General features: G+C 50.0%; 2 protein-coding genes across 2 annotated transcripts in view; both read left to right on the top strand.

Annotated features, from left to right (window-relative positions):
• Positions 1–12,771, top strand: part of PDIA5 (protein disulfide isomerase family A member 5) — a 93,897-nt gene extending 81,126 nt beyond the window's left edge. The window contains exons 14-17 of the mRNA XM_082624897.1: positions 1,519–1,649; positions 5,717–5,787; positions 11,870–12,004; positions 12,541–12,771. Of these exons, the coding sequence (XP_082481023.1) occupies positions 1,519–1,649; positions 5,717–5,787; positions 11,870–12,004; positions 12,541–12,621 (418 nt within the window). The 3' untranslated portion in view covers positions 12,622–12,771. The remainder of the gene's footprint in view (positions 1–1,518; positions 1,650–5,716; positions 5,788–11,869; positions 12,005–12,540) is intronic.
• Positions 12,772–12,914: 143 nt separating this feature from the next.
• Positions 12,915–20,627, top strand: part of SEC22A (SEC22 homolog A, vesicle trafficking protein) — a 110,712-nt gene continuing 102,999 nt past the window's right edge. Inside the window, exon 1 of the mRNA XM_082624903.1 lies at positions 12,915–13,626. Coding sequence (XP_082481029.1) covers positions 13,520–13,626 — 107 coding nt within the window. The 5' untranslated portion in view covers positions 12,915–13,519. The remainder of the gene's footprint in view (positions 13,627–20,627) is intronic.

The following is a 20,627-nucleotide window of genomic DNA, read 5'->3' as shown; positions in this document are numbered from 1 at the left end:
TGAGATGAAGGGTTGAGGTCACCAGCAGGAGGGCAAGCAGACAGTGTCGGGGGAGGCTGATGGCACTTCCAGGCTTGTGCACAAGTGGCCGCGCTTGGGTGACTGAGATGTGCCCACCAGCAGGCCAGCCTGGGGAGGCAGGATGCAGGGACAGGGCAGAGCAGAAGGTTGGTGTCAGCCGAAGAGTCCAGGGTGTTTGCCAGGGCACCTGGAGGGCAAAGAAGTGGGGAAGACAGGAAGGGTGGGAGGGGCCGGTCTTGGTCACGAGAGCAGGGGTGCCATTAACCAAAACGAAGAAGTTGGGGAAGAAAACTGTTTTGGGAAGTGTGGATGAGAGGGAAGAGTTCTAAGTCTTGTTGGGATTGGGGTGACAGGGGGACCTCCAGGTGGAAATACCTGAAGAACACCTGGAAATAGGGGGCTTGGGTGAGAGGCCAGGGCTCGAGTCATCCTCAGCCTAGGGGATTATGGAAGCCACGCAGATGGATGAGATCTGATGAGAATTGCAGGGGCACGGAGATAGAACCAGAAGAAGAGAGAAGGCTGTCGGGAAGGTAGGGAAGGGGTCTCTGGTAGGAGGGCTTCTGAAAGGTGAGAGAGGCCATGGGGTGCCTGGTGCTGCGCTCATGCTGCCCTCACTGGGTACAAGGCCTGGTGGTCAGAAGCCAGGTGGTGCTGGCGTGAAGGAGGGAGTGCAGGGGGTGCGTGTGGCAGCACGGGGTCTGGACCACTCCCCAGAGACACTTCTCAGAGAAGGGAGAGAGAAGTGTGGTTGTAGGGAGGGGGACAAGGGCAGCAAAGGCTTTAAAAGACCCTGGAGATCTATACTTTTGTGAGGCAGAGTGGAGGGAACCAGTGAACAGAAGGAGACTGAAAAATTATAAACCCTTATCGAATGCCTGTCATTTATGAGAGCATATAAGCTCTTAGCAACTGTTAGTTGCTTGACCGACTAGGTGCTTTATATATACACTGTCTCTGCTCTTCGTAAGGAGCCCAGGAAGTAGGTCTCAATTGTACTCATTTAGCAGAAAAGAAAATGGAAGCCCAGAGGGGTTTGGTAACTTACCTAAGGTCACACAGGTGATCAGTAATCTGGATTTGAACCCAGACCCACCTCACTTCGTGACGCATGCTCTGTCCACCAGAACAAAGGCTCAGGAGCAGAAGATAATGGAGGGTGCTTCAGGGCCCCAGAAGAGGCAGGAGGGAGGGGAAGGGAACCCAGGTGTAGGGGCTTCTCCCCATGGCAAGGAGATGACTGGAGAGGTCCTAAAAGCGATTCAGGTCTTCCACACCTTCACAAAATGGCTTCTTAATAGGCTCCTTAGAGGGAATCTTTGTGGATGGTTCACACTTCTTCATGTTTAAACTGAGGTTTTAAATTCAGTTTTAGAAAGGATGCAAAGTGATTTTTTTTCTCACGTGCTCCCCTGAGCAGTTGGGGGCGGCGGAAGCGCTTGCCTGTACACGAGCTTCTCCTAATGACTGTCTCCCCTCCACCCCCGGTTCTTGCAGTCCTGAGTCCCCTCCACCCCCGGAGCCTGCCTGGGCAGAGCAGCAGACCAGCGTGGTGCATCTGGCTGGGGACAATTTCCGGGAGACCCTGAAGAGGAAGAAGCACGCCTTGGTCATGTTCTACGCACCTTGTAAGTAGCTGGGGCGCTCGCTGAGGGGCGAGGGAGAGGGGTGGGCCTGACGGAACTGAGATTTCCCCAGGGACCAGGGCAGCCACAGGCCGACTCTGGGCTGTCTGCTGTGAGCAGGTTTCATTCCAGGCTGAGGTCCTTCAGAATCCAGGTCCAGCTCTGTCAGGTTCTGTCCTCACATCAGTCCTGAAGCCCTCTGCTTCGGTCTGTGCCAGGGGCTTGCCTTGTGATTATTAAGTCCCCTCAACTGCCTGGAAACTGCCACCCGGCCGCTTCCTCCCTCCATCCCTGCAGGCACTGACTTCACCTTTGAACCCTGGAACTTAGCAGCTGGGCATTCAGCCAGCCCGGTTAGGCCTCTGCTTCCCTCATCTTGCTGAGCACTCCCAGCCCAGCCTCCTTTCCCTGACCTTCCCAAGTGGCTCTGAAGCCATGGATTTGAAACTGTGGTAAAAGTACCGTCATAGTCACTCCGAGCTCCTCACCGTGATCCCCACTTTAATCCAAGCCTAAGTGGAGGGAACGACACGTCTGCTAATGTTGGTGTTCGTGATCTCATATTTTGTGTATTCCCATTTTAAAGTTGTTCATTGATACATAAAGGAAAGGCTCTTGAATTTCTCACTCTTCTGTTGCCCTCTCTCTCCCCCAGGTTACAGCTTCGTGTAATAGAATGGGGATAATAAAGCTGGGCTCCACAGAGAAGCAGGCAGCTCAGTCGAGTCCTAACCTCCTGCCCCTACCTCTCCAGTGTCAATAATCTGTAAAGTCTCTCCTCAGTTCTCACTGTCTGGGCAGGTCGCCTCCTGGCCCAGCCTCAGACCCCGCCCTCAGGCCGCTGACACTTCCCTCTGTTTTTGCCTTTTCTTCCGCAAGTGGGCCTTGTGCCCTGTCGGTTCCTTATAGAGCTTCTTGCTGTCCTCCTTTGTCCTTAGAGTAAGCCTGGAAGACTGAGTGGATTTTAAGAAGTTGTCTTCCTTCTGGGCAGAGTTGGGGGTGCAGGACTGAGACTCAGGGGATGCCTGACTTGCCCAAGGCATGGCAGCAAGTCAGTGACAGAGCCCTTCCTGCAGCCTGGGCTGGTGCTCTCTTTTAGTGACAGTTCCGATTCAGAGGGTGATTACTTTCCCTGCGGGAACCTGGCCAGAGAAGTAGGAGTCCTTGACCAGCCGCTGGGTGGATTTGAGAAAGTCCAGACTAAATACTTTCCCTAGAAATGCTCCCCACTCCCCGCCAGACCTCAGGGGATGCCTACCCTGCTGGGGTGCTAATGACCTGCCTCAAGTAACCACTGTGTGCTGGATGTTTTCAGGGACCCAGGATACAAGGGAAGGAGGCCTGGTCCCTGCCGGCTTCAAGGGCCTCACAGACTGCCCTGACAAAAATAACTAAACACAGTCCACACGGGTCCCCGTCACTGAGCGACTCAGCTGTTGGCAGAGGGCTTGGTGCCTGGAGCCTCCCATCTCCCCTGCTGCACTTTCCTGTCCTGAGCTCTGCTCCAGGCTCCTGAGACGTGTGTGTTCATCAGTGGACAGAGGCAGGGAAAGAGGAAACTAGCTAAAGACAGAAAAAATCTTTAAAATGTTTTCAATGATAAAAATAATATATCCTGATTTATAATTTATGTAGTATATAACATATACTTATATATAAAGAACCTAAATCCTACAGAAAGGTCGCACACCAGATAAAGGTAGGTATAAAGTAAAAAAGCAAACACCAACCCCCATTTCTCCTCTCCCCCCACTTCCTACCTGCCCAGTTTCTACACAGCTCTTCCTCCTGCTGTTTCACTGTTCTCTTCTGTTCCAGCCCCCCCCTCCCCCCATTGCTCTGAATCATGGTCTGGTCATGGTGACTGCCCTTCTTAGGCCAGCTTGGCTGAGTCTCTAGAATTGGAATTTTCTGTCCTGTCCTTGGTCTTTGTTCCTCTTTCCCCACTCTGGGAGGCTGCTTTCGTTTCCAGTTACACAGAGGTGGTACCTTTTTAAAGAGCCCAAATTAACAAATCATGCCTCTTCTGGCCCAACTGACACGTCTGGGAAACATCTTCATGCCCTTTCTAAAACAGCCTCCCCTCTAGTTATTCATCTGCCATGCTCTTTCTTTTGGATAATGAGAAAATGAGATGTACCAGAAGGCCATTATTCTGAGACCTAGGTGCTTTAAATTGATGGCAGCAGGAATTTGCACTAGGCTGACAGTGACCTTTATACTTTCAGTAAGCAGAGAGGTTAGAAAGGAGAAATGAGTAGTGACACCAGATTTGGGGGAAGGGAGTAGCTTATTTCCGGCCAGCCTGATGTCTTAATGGGAGTCCATGTGCCGCTCACAGGGGACCTCTAGGTGCCACAGGGCACACTTTGACGCGCTCTTAACCAGCACGTTGTGCTCTTTACACGTTTTGAAAGCTATATACCATCATTCCTTTGTAGTATGATGTTTTCATGAATTTGAGCCGTTCTTCCCTCTGTTGGGTCAAATTAATACAGTGTTCTTGTAATTGCCATTAGCACCTGCCATGAGTTCGGCTCTGCTAGGTACTTTATCTCAGTTCTGGTGTAACACGTAACCAGCCTAGCTTTCTTCTCTACTCCTGTGATGGATGCTGGGAAAATCCCCTTAAGCCACCTCCCCATCACCATCCACACTGCTCTGGGGCCAGCTGGCCACTCTGCCAGCCAGGCCACATGGGTGGTCCCACCCATCTCAGGAACCGGCTCAAGTGCTAAATTCACATGTGGCTCAGCCTTAATTTGGATTCACAAAGCCCTTTGAAATGCCAGTCATTATTATCTTACTTTAGAAAGGGAAAGAGCAGATGAGCCAAGGTGTCTCAGTCCCCTCCCCGCCGTGGGAGGGCTGTTTGTCTGGAAGCTGGCTGGAACCCGGTCTGCGCATGGGGCATCTGGCCTCTCCCACCTGTGTTTTGATCAGAATTAATCACCACAGTCAGGGAACTCCTGCCCTCAAAGCGGTTCTGTTCTCTTGGCAGTTGCGTTCAGTGTCTGGAGAGTGGTTGGGAGGGGTGGGCTTGGGTTTTAATTGGCGAACACTGAGGGAAGGGCCAGGAAAGCGGGTCTGGGACAGAGTGGCCTGCAGCTTCCTGGGCTTTCTGCTCAGTGGATGCTGCCCCAGGCTTGCTGAAACAGGAGGAGAAAGTGGTCCCACACAGGTCCCAGCCCCGGGCCTGAGACCTGTCACTGGAGCTGGAGGGGCTCAGGACACCACATACACCACTGTCCCATCCAGGGCCTCCGAAACTACGGATCCTCACCCCTGGGTTGGGAACCCAGGCCCTGAGAAACGGCAGGGACTCCTGGCAGCTTATCCTCCTCTTAGCCTGACCCTGAGTCTCCCTTTCCTGGATCTGGGGTTCGGGTGGATTGTGGAGCAGGGAGGAAGGACAGCCTGAGGACCAGGGGCCTGGTTTGGCTGCTCAGTCTGGGGTGAGGGCTGCTGGAATGTGGGAATCAGTGGCAAAGCATGAGCTACCGGGGTCAGGCAGAGGGGCGGCTCCCAGCCCCCTACTTCCCCAGCCCCACTTTCTCAGTCATGACGTGGAGAGATTTGCTACTGTCACTGGGGCGAGAGAAGGGACCTTGTGACAGGCTCAGAGAATCTCGAGCATGCGTCCTCCTTTCTAAGCCCAAAGCTCCCGCTGCACCCTGGATCAGGCTCTTCTGGACCCTGAGGGCAGCCCTGTGTGGAAGGAGCTTGCAGAGAAAGACCACAGTGTCTGTCTCCCCGACCCCCAGCTTCGTGGGTGGGTGTGTGATGGGAGAGTGTGGGGTGGGAGGTCCTGGGCAGGAATGGAACTGACGCTGGCACAGGCCTTCTGCAGAGCCCTCTTGCCAATGGCAGACGCGCAGTGGAGGGTCTGAGTGGTGGGGTTGATACGTGAACCCTCACAGTGGGGTGTGCAGGGGGTGGGAATCAGATGAACCCCAAAGTCTGTTGGGTGGAGAGAAACTCCTGGAAAGGCTTCTCTGGAGGTTCCAGGCAGGGCCCCTGGCTCTGCAGCCTCCCTCACATGTGTAACTCTCTCCTCCCCTCTAACGCAGGGTGCCCGCACTGTAAGAAGGTCATTCCACACTTTACTGCCACTGCTGATGCCTTCAAAGATGACCGAAAGGTAAGGACCCCCTTCCTCTTCACCTCTCGCCCTGCCTCCAGCTTCCCCCTGCCACCAGTGCCCACACCTTCCTCCCTTCTGTTCAGGTGCCCTCCCTCCCCAGACAGGTTCTGCTGAGACCCGAGGATTCCTGGCAACCAGGACATCCTTTTCACAAGGCAGGATAGAGCAGGCTGCATTTACGCTGCAAAATCAACTAAAAGGGATACACTGAACTGTTACAGCCCTTCCTTGGAGGAGGGGGTGGTAAAGGGGTCATTTTGTTTATTCTTCTTTAGTGTTCAAATCTTTTTACGGTAGGATTTGTAGTCATGCATTACTTGTATAATTAAAAGTACAAATTTAAAAAATCCAACAAAAGTCAACTGGAGGCGGCCATGGTGGAGGAGAGCACGGCCGTGTGTGCAGAGCCTCATCCCGCCTAAGTGAAAGGCTCCTGCAGCTGCTGACTGATGAAGCATAAAATTAACAAGCTAGAGCTGCAGATTGGATTAGAGAGCGGGGAGGGGGCCCCAGGCACATTCCCCCAGGCCACTCCAGCAGCCAGGGCAGCCTCCAAGGCTGAGGGAGTGTATGGCAGGGAGAAGACCCCGGAGCTCAGACTGGTGCATCTGGGCTGCTGCTAAACTATGTGAGCTGGAAGACTCTCCAGGCCTCGAGTTCCCCTCTTCTAAAGTCAGGGTGCTGGTCTAGATGGTCTCAAAGGCTCTTCTCAGCCTGGGGCTCCATCATAGGAACCTGTCCCCTGAAAGGCCCCCAAAATGTGCTCAAGCACACCCAAGGCCAAAGTCCGATGCATCTCTGCCTGCTGCCTTATTTTCCCGGGTGGAATTGTCAGGTGCAGCCAGGGCATGTGGGATAGAGATGCTGAGATCACCTTGCATCAGCCCTACGGTGGTGGAGATGGGATGATGAGAGCTGTACAGGGACAGCGAGTCAGAGGAAGTCAGGATAGGCCACAGGCACGTATGTGAAGACTTAGACTCAAGCCCCTTCCCTGAACTCGGAGAGTCCCGTTGTCACCCAGAAGTCCTGCCTGTGCCCTTGAGGCACCCTTCACCATCAGGAGGGAATACAAGGACCAGAAAAATTTTTCTCCTCTCCCTGCCACTTGGCCTGCATTGAGAGGGGCACACAAGAAGGGACTTCCTGTCTTCTGTCTCCCTCACCATTCCACCCGATTCTGCCACCTGGGGCCTGAGCAGAGTGGCTGCCTCCGGTCTGGGAGCTCCGGCACAGCCCAGGCTGCTCGTCCCTGCGGGGCTGGGTGTTGGTTGGTGTGGGGAGGCCTTTACTCCCCGGGGCCAGGACTAGACTGGCAGTCTCTCCATATCAACTCCCATCATTCTTTACCCAGAACACTTGGTGCTCTGGACACACAGGAGAGTGACAGGTGTGGGGGCTCCCTGCCCCACCAGATGCTCAGGTCTCTGCGCTTCAGGGTCTGTGAAGGGATCACATCAGTCCCAACGAGGCCAGGCTGGCCATGCCCACGGTAGGCAGCTGAGGGCCATTCCTCCTCTTCCCTGTCCCCTCTGCTGATGCAGAGGGGTCCCATTTCCATGGTGACCCCCTCCTTCTCTGAGATACTGATATGCCTTTGCTTAATCGTCTTAACTTGGGCCAGTAATGTTGCTGACCTTTTCCTGGAGTCATTCCCCCTGTTATTCCCTCTGTCCCTCCTTCCAACTTCCTTTATTCCAAGCCAGGCATCACTCTCACTCATTTTCAGAAACACACTTAACTTCTCTGTCCCAGGCAGCAGGCAGGCCTGGGGTTCCTAGAGGCGGCTCTCAGTAATAGCAGGGAAGCATTCTGTCTCTGGTCTGGGGTACTGGTGCCATGATGGCTGGGTGCTATCCTAGAAGTATCAGCTCAGAGCTTCTGGGGGATGGTTCCAGGAATGTGTGATTTTTAAGAGCTGGCTCTTCTGCTGGTGTTTGGGGACCACTGGCCTGTCCAGCCCTCTCCTCCTCCTCAAGCAGATCAAGGCCCAGAGAGGAGCTGCGTCTCTTGCCCAGGGACGCGCAGTGGGTCACTGACAGCCAGAACTGGGGCTCCTGACTCCTTCCTGACACCCCATGCTGCTGCCTCTGAGCCAGAACTGCATTTTTTTTTCCCCACCCAGAAGCTGGTCCCTGTTCCTTCCCCAATCAATATGCGGTTGGTTATTCACTTCCATTTTCATAGCCAAAGCCAATATTAGCTCCTGCAGAGATTTATTTTACTGAATCAATAAAGCCGCATGAGGCAGCTCATATTTTAACTGGGGAGCCTCCCCCTCCCAGGAGGTTACTGGGGACTTTAGCAGTTGACATGCTCGGGGGGAGAAAGGGCTGCACACTGTTAGTGTTGGAACAGAAGCTTTCTGGACGTGGCCATGGAGGACAAGGGTCTCAGGTGGAAGGCTGGTGGGTGCAGGTGGGGGTCGGGATCACCGGGCTGGCAAAGTGGGGCCTGTCTCTCCCTGTACCTCAGGGTGTCCCAGCCTGGGGGTAGGGGCTGAGGGAACAGCAGTGCAGCACAGCTCCCGGCCAGGTGCAAGGTCGTCCCAGGAGTGGGCTCTGGGGCAGCAGGAGCCCCTCTGTGATTGGCTGATGAGGCTCTGGCCGTGTTGCGTGTGCTGTGTATGGTCCCCCGAGTGCCATCAGAAGGGAAAGCTCCCTGAGGGCAGGGACCTCGTTTGTCCCCCCACCCCAGTCTTGACGCCTGAAACCTCTGTAAACGTTGACTGGATGAAGGAACCAGATGACATGTTTGATGTTTCCTGCGAGCGCCTCTTCTGCTAGTACTCTTAAAGCCTTATGTTGTGTTGTCCTCACAGTCATTTAGTCAGCTAGGTATTATTACTCATTTTACAGATGAGGAGATTGACTCTCAGAGAGGTTAAATGATTAGCCCAAAGTTACCCAGCTGGAAAGGGGCAGCATCAGAACTGAAAGAATAGGCATCGTCAGAGGTCTCCCAGATGTGGACTCAGGGCCTGGGACTCTCGTGCAGGGGATTTTGAGGGAGGTGGTCTTAGGAAGCAGTTGAGGGGATGGAGGAAGGGAAGCCAGAGCAGGTGCGTTAATGAGCAAATTACCGCATGGGTAACTAGGCTCAGTCCCTGGAGACCTCAGCAGGGACAGAGCCATCCCCCTCAGAGGCGAGAAAGCCAGGGGACATGTCCGCAAGCCCCATCCATTGTGGGCCTTCTAGCTCCCTTCAGCCAAGAGTTGCAGGTGCCAGTGGCAAGTGCTGGGCGGAGGGCACATTGCAGGGCACGACAGCCACCTACCATGGAACAAATCTAGAAGTCAGTGTACGTTTGGTGCCGTAGGTGAGTCATTGCAGATCTTGAGTGGGTATAAGGGGGGCAGGCGCTTAGACAGGTGAAATTGGGATAGATGCGAAGAGGTTTTTTTGCTGCCTTCTTTCCAAAGAGTCTCAGTCACTTCCTGTAGAGGGGCCTGTGCTTGTCTCCCCTCTTCCTACAGAGACTGAGAGCAAAGGAGCCTTTGCAGCCAGAAGTAGCATTTTGTATATGTGGCTGGCAGCTATTTGAGGGGATTCAGAATAAGGACCCGTTTTTATTTTAGTCGATTTGTAAAACTATACGCGACATTTCCCACTGCTCCTGGGCATGTATACAAATTAAATTCATAATTTAAACTGGATGCAGGGAGAGCAGCGGCCTGGAGCAGTGCTCATCAAACACTTCCACAGCCTAGCAGGGGAGTGACAGCCCCTAGCCGAGGGCCGGACACAGAGGCTGCCCCATGTGCATGGTCCCCCCTGGGCCGGCCACTCAGCACCTGCCCCGAGAAATGGAAGCCTGAGGACGGCCAGGGGAGGCTCTGCCTCACACTTCTGAATAATTCAGGAGGGGCTTTGGAGGGCAAGCTGGGGTTCTCAGAAGCCTGCAGGGGCTAGCCTGCTGGTGTGCATGGACGCAGGCACACAGCAAGTGGACCCTGCCTGAAGGAGACAGCCGCCCTTCTTTTCCAGCCACATGTTGCCTATGGGAAGGCAGGGTAAGTGCCCTCAGATTTGGCTTTTAAAGAGAAGCTGGAGAGCCAAACTTTACATAAAATCTTCTGGCTCTTTTTCTAGGTTGGCAGCTAATTCAGATTTATGTTTTTAAAATATTCTGCGTGGGCCAAATAGAACAGGACTGAGAGCCAGATAGGGACTGTGTGCAGAGTTTGCAGACTCTGCTCTGAGAAGTCTCATCATGTAGAACGTAACGTAGCCGAAGCGGTAGAAGCGGGGGCGTGAGGGCGGGTGAGGGAGGATGAGTGACTGGTAACCAGAGGGCAGGCCATAACTCACTCTTCACTGCCTGTCAGCGCTGCTGCCTGCGGAATGGTAGCCCCGCTCACCTGGGCACAGGTAAGAGACCGGTAAGCATTGACTGTTGGCGGCCTGCAGGGCTCTCCTACCTGGAAAGGGGGCCTCCATCCAAATGGAAATAACCAGCAGCCAGAGAACTCTGTGAGACACGGCTGTTCAGTAGTTTTAAACCTCCAGCATGGCAGTAGTTCTGCCAGGGTTCCTGCATGGGTTCCAGCCCTCGGAGGCACCGCGCCCATTCCTCTCCCAGGCAGGTCCCAGCATGGGCTGGTCCTAGCTGGGTGCTCTTCCCTCGGGCCTTCACGCAGCTGGCTGCCTCCTCGTCACTCAGGTCTCAGATCAAATGTTATCTCCTTGGAAAGGCCTCCTTGGCCATAGTGGCGAAAGCAACCCCTCTGGCCATGGTCTTATCCAAGCACCCTCTTTTGATTTCTTCAGAGCGTCCCTTGGACTTTGCAGTGATCTCGCTTGTTATGTGTCTGTTAACTGCCTTCCTGCAGTAAGAATGTCAGTCGCTTGAGGATGGACTTTGTCAAGGTCACCACTGTCCTCGTAGCATCTAGAACAGGCTTGGCCCATAGCAGGACTTCCATCAAAGCCTCTTCTCATGAGAAGCTGCCGGCCCCTCTTCTGTAATGCTTGTGGATTGCTGTTGCCATTAATTGACCCTCTCCCCTCCTTCCCTGCTCTGTGACCCTCAACAGGAGAAAAGTTTCCCATGTCTGCTTTTTACCCTCTTATTGGGAAAGAACAATAAATAAGGAAAAACTACCCTGCATGTGGAATTTGTTCAATGGGCAAGAATAGGCCAACGGCCAGTTAACCTCCTTCTGACCAAAAACTTTGCTTTAGTCATGCTGAACTCTGTCCCGGTTTCTGGAATGTGTTCCCCTGGCTGGAACCTGCTTCTCCTCCGCCATCAGGCCTTGGCCCAGGCGGCAAACTTTGCAGAGCGCCTCTGTGCCACTCCCTGGGCCGTCTTGGCACCCTGGACCACCTCCACACACCTCCTGTCATGCCTTGGATTCACCTGTTTATCCAACTCCCTGACCAGCTGCTGAGCTCCTACTGGGGACAGAGCTTGTGTCCGGGGCCAGTAGGAGCCATTATAACAGCAGCTCACATGTACTGACCATTAACCATGTGCCAGGGCCTGTGCCCTTTCACCTCACCTGACTTCTCTCACTTAGTCTCCATAATGTCCTGATAGTCTAGGTACTGTTATCTCCATTTTATAGACGAGACATTGAGGCACCAAGAGGCTAGGTAATTTTTCTTAAGTCTTAATATGCAGCCAAGCCAAGAGTTGCACATGGGAAACTTGACTTTAAAGCTCTTATTCTTAACCTTGGTACTACCCCGTCTCCCCCAAAAGATGTTCAGGAAATATTAGTTGATGAACGAATGAGTCCCACAGTGCCTCACAGAAAGCATCACAAAACTTGTGTTTACAGATGCTTTCAAGTCATAATTTCCTTTACAGTCATTATACTCTTGATTTTAAAGGGTAGTCTGAGGGCATTCCAAGCTAAGTCCCCTAACCTCACCTGTCTGCCTGGGGAATTGAAAACAGGCACTCTCAGTCTCAGTGGAGCTCTGGGCTGGGGATGCTTTGCTTCAGCGTATCCCTGCTTTTGGGGAGGAGATCAAAAAGCAAATGATGTGGGCCTCAAGTACAGCCTGGTCCAGGCCTCAGCTCTCAGACTGGAGACCCCAGGGCTGACCCTCCCTTTCTTCGGCCCCGCAGATTGCCTGTGCCGCTGTTGACTGCATCAAAGAGAAGAACCAGGACCTGTGTCAGCAGGAGGCCATCAAGGCCTACCCCACTTTCCACTACTACCACTACGGGAAGTTTGCAGAAAAGTACGACACCAATCCGACGGTGAGTTGCAGGGAGGCACCTGCCCCAAGCTCTGTCTGCTGACGGGCAGGGAAACAGCCGCTGAGGAGGCTTCCCGGACAGCACGGAGGTCAGCTGCAATGCTCAGAGCTGAGAAGGCAAGGCTCTGGCCGGGCTGAAAGAAAATCCCAATGGATTTTCACACAAGTCCTGGCCCCAGAACCAGGGGGTGCGGGGGTGCGGTGCGTATTCCAGGGTGCGGGACAGTTTCCTCACCCACTTTTCAGGGCTTCTCTGTAGCCAAGCAGACCCTCCCCACATGGCCAGCCGCCGCCAACCCCCCACCGGCTCCCCCCGACCCCACCTCCACCCGCTCCCCCGCCGCCCCCCTACCCGCTCCCCCGTGCCCCCACCTCCGCCCTCTCCCCCGCCGCCCTGCTCCCCCACCCGCTGGCCGCCTCTCTGTGTCCGGAGGAGTGAGCAGGAGGCGGCGGGTCAGGGAAGGGGAGTAAGGAGGCGGGGCGCACACATCCGCATCAGGTTAAAGTTCCTTTTTTTTCTCTTTCCCTCCCCTACAGGAGTTGGGATTTACTAGTTTTATTCGAACACTCCGGGAGGGAGACCATGAGAGACTAGGAAAGAAGAAGGAGGAGTTGTAATTTCTGCCTCAGAGAAAGCTTTTCCATTACACTGTGAAGGACACCTGTTTTGTTGTTGTTTCTGATTTCCACGTGTTCTGAAGATGAAGTTTTTTATAGCCGCTTACGGCCGTTTTGTACTATTTTGAAATAAAACTAAACCAATTGTTTGGTGGTGGGGGTTATTTCCAGGGAGCCTGTTCTAACAGATAGATACCCGTGTTCTCCCTCCTTCCACGTCCTCTCCTGGGAGGTGGAGAGCCCCATGCCATAGTCACGTCTGCCCGGAAGGGACTGGGGGGCAGGTGGGTGAGGAGGGAGGCATGGGATACGGGCCCCTATCAGCCACTGGAGAGCAGAACAGGGGAATCGGACCACAAAATATCCTGTTGGAAAATGACTGATTTTGAGGGGAAATATGTTAAGATGATCAGGGAAAATGGGATTGTGAAGCTGACGGGAACCAAGCATTAGCTTTTTCTGGATCATTGCGGTTTCAGTTTTGGTGTGTTTTCCTGGAATGCATTTACATATTTCTCTTTCTCCGGCTATTTCTGTCTTCTCTTGCTCTCTCCATTCCCTCCCAGCTCTCCCTTTAAAGAAAAGTAAGTCTCCACTTAGGGATGAGTGCAGCTGTCAAGCCCAGGCTGGAAGGAGCAGCTCAGGTGGACTTGGGGAGGGGCCTCTGTGCAGCTGCTTGCTCGGCACACTGGCTGGAAGGGACGGTATGTGGGACGTGGTGGCCTGTTCTCCGTGTGCAGATGCCGGTCTGTAAACCAGCTCCCCTCGCCCTGCCACAGGAACCTCCACATCTTCGCACTGCGTTCTCATGGATGGGCGCCACCCAGGCCTCACTCTATCTCTGTCACGTCTCTCTCCTGACTGTCTTTCCCACTAGGTCTGCTTTCTGCATCCCTGCATGACTAACACCAGGCCTGTGCCCAGTGCTGCTGCCAGAGCTGTGGTCCTTCTTCATGGGGAGAGGAAGGGAGTAGAACAGCTTCACTCCCCTGTCTTGACTTCATGGTAAGCGGCAGTCCTAGCCTTGGGCTCCTCGGGGTAGTTCAGAGGTAGCATTGCCAGAGCTGCAGCACTGGGCAGCACACTTTGGTGGCCTTACAGGGGAGTTGGCCTGTGGGCACAGCCCTATTTCCTGGACCGACCCGTCCCTTGCAGCCCCTGCCTTCTTTCTGATGTGTCCCCCAGAGGGGGTGCGAGCCGCAGAGTTTCCCATGGCGCCCCTGATGAAGTGCCACTGCACACAGCTCTGTTAAGTGAGATCAAAGGTTTTGAAAGCCCTTGTTCTGGTGCCGTGTCCCAGCTTCCCTAAGGTCAGCCTTTTCTTATCCCTAAGCACCCACTTTTTTAAGTGGCCCCTGGTCTCCCCCCAGGTGCATGGGTATGAAAGAATCACGCGTTTAAATGTCTCATTTACTGAGCTCAGCTGGTGCTGTACGCTGTCAGACAGAGCCATTTAATCCTGACACTGAATATCATGTATCCTCTCCTGCAAGGGGCTCATGAGGGAGTGTGTGTGCACATGGGCACACTTAATGGACACTTGGAGTATTTGTGGAGGAACATATTTATTTGTGCCTCCAAAAACGTTGCTGTTTTTTAACTGCATCTTTATTTAATACCTGACAAAATCCACTTCCTGGCAGAGGACCATGGGCGCTCACATTCAAGGCACAGGACTTTCTTTCCATCTGTTCCATAGCCTGGGTTGGCTTCTGTGTGAGGACTTGAAAGCATCAGGAAATGGCATCCTTTTCACTGTTTATATGCAGGATTTGTTAATTATGGGGCCTTTGTCAGAAGGTCTAGTGTTTACCATGACTTTGGGCATGACCTGAGCAAGTTCATCCCAGCTCTGGGCAGCTGCCTCTGCAGACAGAGCTCCACTCCCCCCGACCCCCACCCCTCAACCCCGTGCCCCAATTCTGGAGCTCTGCAGATTGGTTAGATCATGGCCCTTGGTTAGTTCCATTCCCAGTGGCCTCGCTTGTTTCATTTGGGGTTCACTGATCTTCAGTGCAGACCCCTCCCTAGCCCTCACTCGAGGACCTGCCATTATCCTCTCGGTTCCCCTAGGTCTTACCTCTGCAGGCTGATTTCTCTGTAAGAAGCAAGTGTAAAGTTAGGAGAGAACTGATTCCCAGTCTTCGTTCTGGTGGCTTTGGCATAACCTCAATTTCCCCGCTTTGGGTCATTGATTCTGTTTCCATTCCCCATGGGTCTGCCTTACTCTGCATCCCGCATGCCTCTCACCCACCAGTGATTCCCCATCACCACTAACCAGAGCTGGCCCCCCAACCCTTCTCCTCTTCCCCACATGGTGCCCTCCCTTTTTAGAGATGTTTGGCTTCCAGAAACTTCTGTGCCAGGCACAGAAAGGTGATGCTCTGGGTTCAGGAACTGATTTGCTCCACCAATGTAAAAAGATGTGGAATCTCATCTGGAAAGCACTGGGCCCTCTTATGTATCAGAGGTGGAGCCTGTGGCTCACGTGACTTGCCCAAATCACACAGAATGGAGGAGGGGCCAGTCCTGTTCCCAAGAGGCTCCCAGTTAGAGTGACTGGGCATTGCTGGTCAGAACTGAGCTCCCTGCCGGTATGCTCTTACTGTTTACCATTATTTTATTATGTTAAGGCTGGAAAGATGAAACTGATATCCTTGAGCTACATGTGAAAATCAAATTACTGTTATGAGCCCACCAAATATATGCCTCCCCCCAAATCCTTTATTTTAGGCCTAGAATATCCAGCACAGTGGCCATTAGCCACATGTGGCTATTAAGTATTTGAAATGTAACTACTACAACTGAAGAGAGTGTGTGTGTGTGTGTGTCTTTTTGTGTTGTAAAATACACATAACATAAAATTTACCATTTTCAAGTATACAGTTCAGTGGCACTAAGTACATTCATATTGTTATACAACCATCATTAATATCCACCTCCAGGACTTTTTCATCATCCTAAATTGAAACTCTGTATGCATTAAACAACAACTCCCCATACCCCCCTCCTCCCTGCCTCTGGTAACCACCATTCTACTTTCTGTCTCTATAAATGTGCCTATTCTAGGTACCTCATATAAGTGAAAGCATGTATTTACCCTTTTGTGTCTGGTTTATTTCACTTAGCATGATGAACAAGGTTCATCATGTTATAGAATGTGTCAGAATTTCCTTCCTTTTAAGACTGAATAATATTCCATTGTTTGGATACACCACATTTTGTTTATCCTTTCATCTGTCAATGGACATTTGGGCTGTTTGTGCCTTTTGGCTATTGTGAATAATGCAGCTGTGAACAAAATTGTGCAAATCATCTGTTCGAGTCCCTGCTTTCAATTCTTTTGAAAGTGGAATTGCTGGATCATATAATAATTCTATGTCTAGTTTTTTTTTTTTTTTTGGCGGTATGTGGGCCTCTCACTGTTGTGGCCTCTCCCGCTGCGGAGCACAGGCTCTGGACGCACAGACTCAGCGGCCATGGCTCACGGGCCCAGCCGCTCCGCGGCATGTGGGATCTTCCCGGACCGGGGCACAAACCCGTGTCCCCTGCATCGGCAGGCGGACTCTCAACCACTGCGCCACCAGGGAAGCCCTATGTCTAGTTTTTTGAGGAATCATAATACTATTTTCAATAGTGGCTGCACCATTTTACATTCCTACCAGTAATGTACATGATTTCTGATTTCTCTACATCCTTGCCAAAAGTTGTTTTCTGGGTTTGTGTGTGTGTGTGTGTGTGTGTGTGTGTGTGTGTTTTAATAATAGCCATCCTAATGGATGTGAAGTGGTATCTCATTGTGGTCTTGATTTACATTTCCTTAATGATTAATGATGTTGAGCATATTTTCATGTGCTTTTTAGCCATATGTATATCTCCTTTGGAGAAATGTGTATTCAAGTCCTTTGTCCATTTTTGAAATGGATTGTGTGGTTCTTTTGTTGTTGTTATTGGTCCCATGGAGGAGTTCTTTATGCATTCTTGATATCAATCCCTTATCAGATATATGATATGCAAATATTTCCTTCCATTCTGTGGGTTGTCTTTTCACTTCCTTGATAATGTCTTTTGATGCACAAAAAAGTTTTTAATTTTGATGAACTCTGATATTTCTATTTTTTCTTTTGTCTCCTGTGCTTTTGGTATGATTTCTAACAAATCATTGCTAAATCCAATGTTGGAAGTTTTTCTACTATGTTTTCTTCTAAGAGTTTTATAGTTTTAGGTCTTACATTTAGGACTGTGATCCAGTTTGAGTTAAGTATAAGGTAAGGGTCCAGCTTCATTGTTTTGCATGTGGATATCCAGTTTCCCCAACACCAGTTGTAGAAAAGACTATCTTTTCTTCATTGAACAGTCTTGGCACGCTAGTCACAAATCATCAAGCTCTAGTTCCCAAAGATTTTCTTCTGTTTTTTTCCTAAAGTTTTACATTTAAATATATGATCCATTTTGAATTAATTTTTATATAAGATGTGAGACTCAAGTCAGGGTTAATATTTTGACCTGTCAATGTCCAATAGCTCCAGAACCATTTGTTGAAGACTGTCTTTCCTCCACTGCATTGCTTTTACATTTCTGTCAAAAATCAGTTGGCTGTACTTACAGAGGTCTATTTTGGGGTTCTCTGTTCTATTCCATTGATCTATATCTATCCCTCCACCAACACCATACAATCTTAATTACTTGTATCTGTATAGTAAGCCTTGAAATCAAGTAGACTGATTTCTCCCACTACCTTTCTTTTTCAGAATTGTTTTAGCTATTGGAGTTCCTTTGCCTTTCCATATAAATTTTAGAATAATCTTATCTATATAATAATTTTTTCTGGGATTCTAATATCCTTTCAAATGATTCAGAAAAATATATATATATGTGCAAACACACACATAGATAAGGCTAAAGAGAAAATGTAAATAACTGGTGAATCTAGGTAAAGGGCATATGTGACTTTTTACATGTGAAATTACATCAAAATAAAAAGTGCTTCTCCCCAAACCCCCACACCCCCCCAAAAAATTACACATGCCCTAAAAAGAGCATGCCCTAAATATAAACTAAGTGACCCAATTTAGCAAAGAAGGCCTGAGTTTTAACTCTCTCTAGGCAGCCCTGCTTCTCTGGCCAGGACCCAGAGTTCCTCTGTGCCCGCACAGAGGGGTGCAGAAATGGGCTGATAATCTAGGTAATGTGCTTACCAGAAGCTGTCACCTCAGTGAGATCACAGGCCAACCTCGGGGGTCCACAGCACCAGCGGGAATGAGGTGGTGCCCCAGCCAGGTCTAGAGAAGGAAGGAAGTGCATGAGCTCAAGCTTTAGGAGCAGACGGCGGCGACAGAACACCCCAGAAGCAGGAGGACCCTGTGACCCTCAGCAGCCACCACGCCAGGTCAGCCTTGACCAGCAGGGGGCGCTAGGATCTGCAGAGCCTGGTGTGAATCTAGGTCCCTCTCTGACTGTCAGTTTCACTTTGTCCACACCTCGTGGAGAAGAGGGGCTTTGAAAGACTAAGACTGGACCTTTACCTAGGGAGCCATCCTAGAGTTACCTAAAGAGAACTTTCAGTTTATTGGATCAGACTGAGGTAACCACTTCTACTAAATCAATTAATAGGAAAATACACACACACACACACACTTTTCTCTGTATAAATAGGCAGAGTGTAAACATACATCTTCTACCTTCCTGATAAAATGTGATGGCCAGTCCTGAACATAAGAGTCCAGGTGAGACCTGGCCAGCACAAGGGGGAGAGGACCATGAATCCCTCTTTCCAGATCTTGTAGGATATATCTCCATTAGTCTAGTCTAAGATTACAGGCTCACTGTCAGCAAAAACCATCAAAACTTTTTCACACTGCTCACAGAAAAGACCAATCCTTGATAATTAATTTTCATGGAATATTTTTCTTTACTTATTTTCAAGGTAATACATGTGTTATAAGAAACTTTGAAAAATGCAGAAAAGCATGCAAAAGAAAATTTAAATCATTCATAGCCCTGCTACTCATCAATTACTATTGATTAGCGTATCATCTTCCAATTTTTAAAAATCACACACAATAAAATCTCTTAGTACTTTTTTTTTTTTTTTTTTTTTTTTTTTGCGGTACGCGGGCCTCTCACTGTTGTGGCCTTTCCCGTTGCGGAGCACAGGCTCCGGATGCGCAGGCCCAGTGGCCATGGCCCACGGGCCCCGCCATTCCACGGCATGTGGGATCTTCCCGGACCGGGGCATGAACCTGTGTCCCCTGCATCGTCAGGCAGACTGTCAACCACCGTGCCACCAGGGAAGCCCTCTTAGTATTTTATAACTTAAAAAATTAACAAAATGTTTAAACACTCTCCTGTATCATTTCCTGTCATTATTCTTTCTCCACATAATTTTTAAGACGATACAGCAGAGTTTCTCAACACTATTTCTGGGCACTATTGACATTTTGGAACAGATAATTCTTTGTTGTGGGGAACTTTTCTACACACTGTAGAATTTTTAGTATCTCTGGTCTCTACCCCCTAAATGTCAGCAGCATCTCCCCTTCCCCACAGGTTGTGACAACCAAAAATATCTCCAGACTTTGCGAAATGTCCCATGGGAGCAAAATTATCCCCAGCTGAGAATCACTGCTTTATAGTACTTTATCCTATGTAAATACTATCCTTTAGTTATAAATTCATACCATTAGATATATATGTTATATATAGTTATTCTCTATCATAAATAATGCTGGATGGCCAGCTCTGGTTTTGTTATTTTATGCATCTTACACATTTTCAAAAGTGGCTTTCTGGGTCAAAGAATATACTTGTTTTTAAGGCCTGTTTTTTTAAGGCCAGTGATATATATTGTCAATTTTCCTTCAGCAGTGTACCTATTTATACTCTTACCAAGAGTTTATGAAGTAACCTGTTTTCCTAGCCCTTGCTAGCTCTGGGATTTATATTTTTGTTAAGATCTTTGCACATTTTATTTTTGATATACAGTTGACCCTTTGACAACACGGATTTGAACTTTGCAGGTCCACTTATATCTGGATTGTTTTCAGTATTAAATATTATAATACTACACAATTGATCCACGGTTCCTTGAATCCATGGCTACAGAACCATGGATACAGAGGATTGGAGGATGTGGTGGGCCAATTCTACGTTACACGCTATTTTTGACCACGCAAAAGATTGGTGCCCCTAATGCCCAAGTTGTTTAAAGGTCAACTGTAATTGTAAAACACAGTTATTCTAGTTACCTTTTATCTTGAAAATTCTTTGCTTTAGCCTGCCAGGATGTTTTAGATTCGGTTTCTGTCTCTGACAAGTTTTCTGTCTTTAAATTCATGTCCCTTGCAAATTTGATGAGAATTAAAACATTGCAAAAGATAGAGTGTAACCTAGACTCCTGTATAAGGCCAATAGAAATTTCCTGTCAGTCTACTAGTTCAGCTTCCCTAGGCACAGTCATTCCACAAGTTCCTCACTTGTCCCAGCATCTAACTCATATTTTCCAAACTTTCCTAAAAGATACAGTGGAAGATATTGTCAGATGTTCTGTTGAGGTCTGGATATACTGTGTTTACCACACTCCTCTGATGAACCAATCTAATAACCCTGTGAAAAAATAATAATCCTTTACCTGTGCACAGCCCCTTACAGTTGGGAATCATTTTTAGGACCCTTTCATACAATGCTCACACAACTCCATGATGTTGCCATGAGGAGGCCAAGGCTCCGGGAGTTTAGGTAACTCACAAAAGTCGACAGAGGTGGTAAGTAGCAGAGCTCAGATGCAATGCAGGTTTCTTTCCTTACTGCCATGACCAACAAAACTTTCTGTTGGTGATGCTTGCTTCTAGTAATTACTGCTTCCTTTCCAAGCCCCACTAGTCAGTATTGAGCTACCCAGCATAACGCCAGCTCAGTAAGTCTTCCCTTTCCTGGACTATGACTTAGCCATGTCTCACATTCTTTCAGGACCCTGAGGGGAGATTTGTCTGGGTCAAAAAAATCTG

The sequence above is a fragment of the Mesoplodon mirus genome, assembly GCF_964341445.2.
Source record: "Mesoplodon mirus genome assembly, chromosome: 6".
Lineage (NCBI taxonomy): Eukaryota > Metazoa > Chordata > Mammalia > Artiodactyla > Ziphiidae > Mesoplodon > Mesoplodon mirus.
This window is presented reverse-complemented; position numbering and strand designations above follow the sequence as displayed.